This window comes from Tenrec ecaudatus, chromosome X, assembly GCF_050624435.1.
Source record: "Tenrec ecaudatus isolate mTenEca1 chromosome X, mTenEca1.hap1, whole genome shotgun sequence".
NCBI lineage: Eukaryota > Metazoa > Chordata > Mammalia > Afrosoricida > Tenrecidae > Tenrec > Tenrec ecaudatus.
Window position 1 is genome coordinate 120,161,180 of NC_134548.1, and position 7,541 is coordinate 120,168,720.

Genomic DNA, 7,541 nt, shown 5'->3' on the forward strand with positions numbered 1-7,541 from the left:
GTAGGAACAGCGAAAGAATTGGGTAGCATAAAAGGCAAGGAAATAAAACAAACCCCTTAGAGCTGCGCAGTTGATTCTGACTCACAGGGTAGAATTGGCCCTGTGGTTTCCAAGATTGCAACTCTTTATGTCAGTGGAAAACCTCACCCTTCTCCTGAGGAGTGGATGGTGGTTTGGAACTGGTGACCTTGGAGTAAGCAGCTCAAAGCAAAGTCCACTACAGAAAGTTCAAGGTGTCAACTGTTGCTTATCACACACTAACCTTTTTTTCAAACTTAAAAATCTTATGCTGTAAAGAAACAAGCAGTTGCTCTGGACCTTTAAGAAATTACAAGGATCTTTAAAACAGAGAGCTGGATAAACCTTGTCACAACGAGGAAGATTTTTTAATTATTTTTTTCAAGTTACAAAAATATGAGCATATTAAAAATACAGTATAATTCACATAAAGAGTAGGTTCTAGCCATTTGAAGTTATTCAGAATTCAAAAAAAGTACTCATATGCAAGTCTTAAAAATACAACTAGTGTAAAGGATATAGCTATTCAATGCTGTTATTGCTAGTTAGAGGCAACTTCTGCTTGAGACTTGTTTCCCTAAGGGTAGGGATAGGTAGTATTTGGGCATTCAGATGGTTGCAATGTCAGGGTTTTGAAAAGCCGACTTACAACAGTAAGCTCATTTTGAGCAGAATATGTACGTGTATACTAGAAGAAGGCATGAAGCACTTCCAAAGTACAGTTCCAGCTCCTTATTTTGTTACTATAACAGAAATATAGTGTGCAGCTTGAGGTAAGAGGAAAGATGCTGATGGTTTTCAAGCTAAGTGATAAAAGTTGTAATGCAGAAACCAAGCTGACACCGGGTGCTTAAAAGCACTTAAAATAATGGAAAAATGTTTAATGTCTAACCCAAAAACTCAAAGCTTGGTGTCTTTCTCTTTAGCAGTTGACACATCAAATTAATTACTTTTCTGTTTTGAAGTACGACTATAAAATCTAGTGTTCATTTCTTTCAAAAGGCAGAGTAAGTCACCTAACAGAATCCTTAAAAATAGGGCCTAATGCGCAATGCCAGATGGAAGAACACATCATAAAAAGTAATTTTAAGTAATTAAAACTAACACAGCTGATGGTATAGAATGCTGGGGGGGGGGTTAAAATTAATGTTTTTGCAATTTTGTGGGACTTTAATACATCATGGATTTTGGGTCTAAAGTTCACATGGAATACATAGAAGTTAAGAGATAGATTCCATTACTAATGGAAATGGCTTTGTTTCCAATTTTCCTGTGAGACTACTCGGACTAGACCAGAATATGCACACTGCTACAGACAAGATCCTGCAACACAGGGAATCCAGGCGAGATAAATCCCCAGAACCAATAATGAATAGAGATATCAGGAGGATTAGGGGAGGGTGGGGGGGCGTAAGGGGGAATTGATCACAAGGATCAACCTATAACCTTCTCTCAGGGGACAAACAACAGAAAAGTAGGTGAGGGGCGATGGAGGACAATGTAAGATGAAAATAATAATCTATAACTTATCAAGGGTTCATGAGGGAGGGCGGGGGAAGAAATGGGGAGGTGATATCAGGGGCTCGAGTGGGAAGAGAATGCTTTGAAAATGATGGCAGCATATATGCAAATGTGCTTGACACACTGGATGAAGGTATGGATTGTGATAAAAGATGTAAGAGCCCCAATAAAATATATAATTAAAAATGGGAATTGAGACCTCTGTTGGTACCAAGTATGAGGTTAAGTTGAAACCTTTTAAAATTCATGTTGAAAACATTGGTGACAGTCATGAGCATTTGGCAAGTATATCGATGACCCTGTGGTTGAAATCCTCAAGAAAGACTAATTTTTAAGGGGTAGATGACAAGTATCCCAAAATTAGCATTTGGGCACTCCCCCTCCCTTCCTTAGTTGTGGTTCTATCCTTGGCTGCAACAGTTCTTATGCTCCATTCTCCTTTAGTCTTATCACCGTTCGGCACCTCAAGTTACACTTGGAGCTGCCAAGAGAATATCTTTTTAAGCTATTCTATAGTGAAATCAGCAATGTGCCCTGGACTTGGGGACTGACAGAGAATATGTCTAGGCTACTGATTCATGTTATTATAAAGAAATCATGCCAAGCTAAAACACAGAACTTCAGAGGTAAAAAGGCTACTGAACACAAGTCTACATGCGATTTCAGAATGTCAGAGGAGCTGTACAGACTGAAATTATGGAGATTTTCTTTGACTGGATAGGGAAAAGGGCAGGAATGAAAACTGCATGGCTAGTGTTTCTTACTCTAAAATTAACCTAATCACCAGAAAATACCCATCTCCTCCCACAGGGTTTTGGTGTGCTGATAACCCAGAGAACATTTGAAGAGGGGTTCCTTTTTTGCAGTGGGCTGAGTTCACGGTGATTATCGGGACGGAGCTCCTAGGTGTAACACTACTATTGGAACGTCAGGGGTGGGAATTATAGAGGCCATACACAAAAGCAGCCTTTGAGCTCTTACAGGGCAACGATTCAAACAGGTGGATGCTAGAAACGTGCTGCTAGGCATCACAACAGGGTAAAGAGATTTTATGTTGGCACATACCAATGTTACGATGTTTCTACAATGAAAGGACTTACACTTGCTTTACATTTTGGTTGCTGGAATGAAGGGGCTGAAGGAGAACGGAGCCCTCCCTACCCTCTTTAATTATTAGACCAATCCTGAAAGCGGAAGCAGTCACTTGCAATCTTCCACACAGTCTGGTTAGGGGTGGACTTAGCAGTCAGCAGAAAGTTTTGGTTGTAGTAGTGAGGATGGCTTCCATCAAACTTCACGGTTCCACTGGTAACAACAAGCACAGTACTCTGAGATGGAGTAGCTTGTTCTTACGTCACCAAAAGAAAAAGAAAGGGGAAAGGTCAGTTTTCAACCACCATTGCTGATATCACAGTAAAAGAAAGCTCTCATAACTTCCTTGACCTTGCGCAGAATATAAATGGGTACCCCTTAGGTCAGAAAACCAAGTATCAGTTCTAACACATTAAAAAAGACTTTATATGCCAAAGTGGGATGATACTGCTCCTCTAGGGTATACTGGGATGATTCAGACAGGGGTGGGGGGCTGCACAAGCAGGTACCTATACTTTACCCTGGATTATGGGCTATAGCACGGATGCTTTTAATTGCTGGGGGGTACTGGGTTATTTTTTTTTCTGGAAAGGGGGCAGTAGGCCAATATGCCTGGGAACCAGTGATCTAGCATGAGACCATTTACTTACTTATGTGCTTATTCACATTTTGAGTCTGAAAGTCTTATTCTTTTTAAGACCTCTAAAAGAAAAACAAAATCCCCCTAAGCTACTACTTAAAAGATGAGGTGGATCCTACCTGGTGGTTCATTTTATAAACAGTATCAACCTACAGTTCTGTCCTTTCACTTAACTGAATAATTTTTTTTGGTAAAATTTTCATAGGTTGTAGGACACTATGAGGAGCCCTGGCAATACTGTGGTTGCTGCTAGAGCAACCTCTAGTTGAAAGGTTAGCTGTTCAAATCCACCAGTTCCTCCATGGGAGAAAGATATGGTACTGAGCATCCTTAAAAATTTACAGTCTTGTAAACTCTACGGCCGTTCTACTCTGTCCTATAGAGTTACTGTGAGTCCAAATCGACTCAATCACAAGGGGTTTGTTTCCCCCCCTAGTTTAGTTATTTATTTAACAGTTGCACTGGCAAATAATTCATGTACCATACGATTCCACGGTTTAAATATATTAAAAAGTGTTGTGCAAGGCAGTGGGTTTTTAAACCTAGTAAAAGAAATTAATCAGAGGTGTGGTATATGTTTCTCTAGAAATATCTCAGGACACAGCAAGGAACGATTTATTTACGGAAAACAATCTCTCATCCTCTCTAAGAGACATCATAGTTTCAATGTATGTGTTCAAAAACCATAATCATATCATCAATCAAAACTGACTCGCAGACCTCTGGAGTGAAATGCATTTAAAGTGAGACCAAAAGTTTGATTAGATTGCTGAAAATTCTTAGGGCCTAACTTGCATGAATAAGTAAAGGCTTCCATCATTGAGCATTACTGCTTATCGTGAAAAAAAAAAAACCAACAACAACAAAACTTCGGTACACACTAAAGGGAGACAGAAACATGTTATCTTGGAAAATCCTGATCTTACCGTGAACTGGCTGACAGTCTAGCATGTTAATTTGAAACTCACTGGAGGGGAGCATTTCGAAAAAATTAGTTATTGCATCCATTCCAGTGACAACATTGCCATTCCAGAGTAAAGTGGCCGTGTCCAGATACAGTCTAGGTAGTACCTAACAAGAAAGAGATAAAGCGGTTGAGGGGCAAAGTTTGTTTCTGGGTAATAATTTTATAGACCTGGATTACAGATGACAGAGCAGGTTACAGGTGGCATAAATATTTTTCTGTAATCCTATTAAGGGAAAGGCTGCTGACTGAAGGGTTGGGTTGGAATTCACACAGTGGTTCAACGGTAGAAAGACCTGGCAAACTGTTCCTGGAAAGATGAAACCCCCCAAAAAACAAATGCACTGCCCCTGAGTTGGTGACAACTCATAGCGACCCCATAGAACAGATTAGAACCACCTCTGTGAGTTTGGGAGACTATAACTTTTATGGAAGTAGAATGCCCCCATCTTTCAACACTGAACTGCTAACTGCTAGGATTGCAGTTGATCTCATAACCAGTACACCAGCAGGGCTTTCCCTGTAAAGCTGACAGCTTAGAAAACCCTGGTAGGCAGTTCTATTTTGTCACTTGGAGTCTATGAGTAGAAAATCAACTCGGTGGCACTGAACAATGACTCCCTGTGTCCCCTGCCCCACCCCAAACCAACAGGAACTGGTTTCTGCTGCACCAAAGGTGTCTGCTGCATAATTTTGGCCTTACCTAGATATCAGTTCATTCTTAATGAAACAGAGAATTGACTCTTTTTTTCATAGTCTAGCCAAAATGCATGCGAACTGGGAAAGAGTTTTTTAGGCTTGCTTTCTTCAGTAAAGATAAATGAAGTGGTCACAAGATCCAAGACATACTGCCTCCGAGCCATTTTAATCTCCCTCCCTTTTGGAGCAAAGACATTCTGAGCACTAACAAAGTTGTCAACCAGAGTCCACATGTTCTCTCATCTGGGTGTGATAATCCAAGTGAAAACCTGAGCCTTTTTAAAGTTTGTATGCATCAGAGGACTGGGGCCTTTTTGCTACTATTCTATCAGCATACTTCAAACATATGCATGCTCACTGCCACTGATTTGAAAAGAACCATGGATATTTGCTTAAGCTGATTAAGTTAAGGTCCAGATAAGACAACTGTCAGTCATTAACTCTTTGAAGGCAAGAGGCGACACTACTTGCCTAATTCTATCATTTACTTTGAATTAATAGGCCACCATATAGCTTGACTCTGGCAATAAACTACGATTTTTTTCCTGCTCCTGTCCCCCCACTGCTTGTTTTGAAAACAGCAAGTCACAATAAATAGTCAAGGCAAGGCACAATGAAAATTTTTTGTCACATTTCTTGGTCACTGCACATGAACGAGTGGCTCAAAAAAGAACTGAGAGGTAAGGGCCAGCAGCTAGCTCGACAGCACTCACCTGTCTTCGTTTGTCCATGGTCTCATAATAAATATTGACAAATTCTTCCGCAGCTCGACATGCCTGATCTACATAAGTTTTAAAATCCTACAACACAAAGTTGTATAAGTGTAAATCACCTTTCCTCCAACCCCCGCCATCCACCAAACCATTCAATCACTTTGTAGCTTTACACATAGTTCAACTTTCACGTGAAAGAATAGGGTTCAAAAGCTTCCAAATTGTAAAATGTCACAATTTCCAGGTAGACGTATGTAGGCCCTAAGTCTAATGAGTGCTCAGTATTATTTTTTCACTCTAGACCTATCAATTTATGACCTGTTCATGGCCAAGTCCCTCGTGCTTTCGATATTTTTACACAACATCCATTTTAATAATAATAGTCCTGCCTGAACCTTAAAACTAAAGGTCCATTTTATTTGCTAGTGCGTGTGCTGGAACAGCTAGCTAGTTCTCTGTTCCAGCCAGCAGTTGCGACCAAACAAGAATTGCTAAAGGGGGAAAGAGGAAAAAGAAAAAAATGACTTTCAAAGAACTTGAAATTCACGGCCATCAAGTCAATTCTGACTCACTGCTAACCTATAGGGCAGGGTAGAACCGCCCCCATGGGTTTCCACGACTGTAACTCTTTACACGGGTAGAAAACCTCATTTTTCCTGGTGGGTGGCTTGTGGTTTCAAACTGCTGACCTTGCCCTTAGCAGCCCCCAATACATAGCCCTACTTAGAAACCCACCTGGTACATTCACTGGCATTTGTAAAGGGAAAGCAGAAGTAAAAAAAATGCTGCCTGCAGTTTTCTTATGCAAAAGAACCAACTAGATTCTTTCCCCTAGTTACCTTGCCCAGTCTATTATGAGAAAAAAAAAATCAAGAAACAAATCAAGAGTTTCGTTCCTTTCTCAGGTCACCTAAAGTGATTTTTAGAGAGGGAGATAATCGAGAGGAGATGCCAAACCATGAACAGACTCGCGCCTTGCTTGTCACCTCCGCAGGGTCCTTACAGAGATTAAAAAGCAACTACTGTTTAGACGGAAAGGGGAGGAACTTTGGGCCCCGCTCCCGGACCCGCCCCGAGATGGCGGGCCAGCCTGCGATTCGCCACTTGCCCACGTGATCAGCGGCCGGCAGGGCCGGTGCCCCGCCTCTCCGCCTCACCCGCGGCCGCTCTGGCACCTCGCCACAGCACGAGCACTTACCACAGACATGGTCCCAGGGGAGCCTAAAGCGAGTTCCGGCAGTGGCTGTGTGACTGCGTCACGTGTCCGTTGCTCGTAGCTTTAGGAAGATCACATATTTAAGAGCGCAAAACCCGCCAAAGACACCGAACTCGCCGCCCGCCCGTGCTCTTCCGGAAGTAGTTGCGTCCGTTGAAAAAGCACCCGATGTACCAACCTTAAGTCATGGCACCCTTCCGTTCCTACTCTCCCCTCCCAGCCGCCTTTTCGATTCGTCTGATATTCATTCAAGGTGCTTGAGAAGAAACTCACTTGGTAAACTGGCTACTGACTCAAAGTCTCCAGTTTTCTACCGGAGCGTCCCTTCCCGCCAACAGGCAGCGGAACTCCCCTTTGAAAGGGGCCAATCAGGCGGCTTATTTGTTACAGGAGGTGGGGCAAAGCCTCGTTGTAAGCCAATAGAGAAAAGGGGCGGAGCGAGGGGTGAGGGTGGAGTGAGGGGGAGGGGGGAAGGCTTGGGGAGCACAGTCATAATGCGCATGACCAGCTGAGACCGGGTCTTAGCCGTAGGGGAAAACTGTCGAAGAACAGTTCCCAGCGGAATGAATTCCGAACCCGCAGGGGATTTATTTAAAAATATTCACTACTGCCCTAGCGATAGCCAGTAGGAAAGGCTCCTCGAGTTCTTCCATTCTGGGATACACGTTTAAGTGCATC

At 42.4% G+C, this 7,541-nt stretch overlaps 1 protein-coding gene across 2 annotated transcripts; it reads right to left on the reverse strand.

Moving 5' to 3' along the window:
* Positions 1–2,573: 2,573 nt before the first annotated feature.
* Positions 2,574–7,204, reverse strand: NXT2 (nuclear transport factor 2 like export factor 2). 2 transcript variants are annotated; one of them, XM_075539157.1, is made up of 5 exons: positions 7,042–7,204; positions 6,846–6,924; positions 5,648–5,734; positions 4,198–4,342; positions 2,574–2,887 (listed from the first exon to the last, which is right to left on the reverse strand). In XM_075539157.1, the coding sequence occupies exons 2-5, from the start codon at positions 6,852–6,854 to the stop codon at positions 2,706–2,708; spliced, it is 423 nt and encodes a 140-aa protein (XP_075395272.1). In that variant the 5' UTR covers positions 6,855–6,924; positions 7,042–7,204; the 3' UTR covers positions 2,574–2,705. The 2 variants fall into 2 exon arrangements, with proteins under 2 accessions (XP_075395272.1, XP_075395271.1); XM_075539156.1 differs by having other exon boundaries at positions 6,846–7,204.
* Positions 7,205–7,541: the final 337 nt, after the last annotated feature.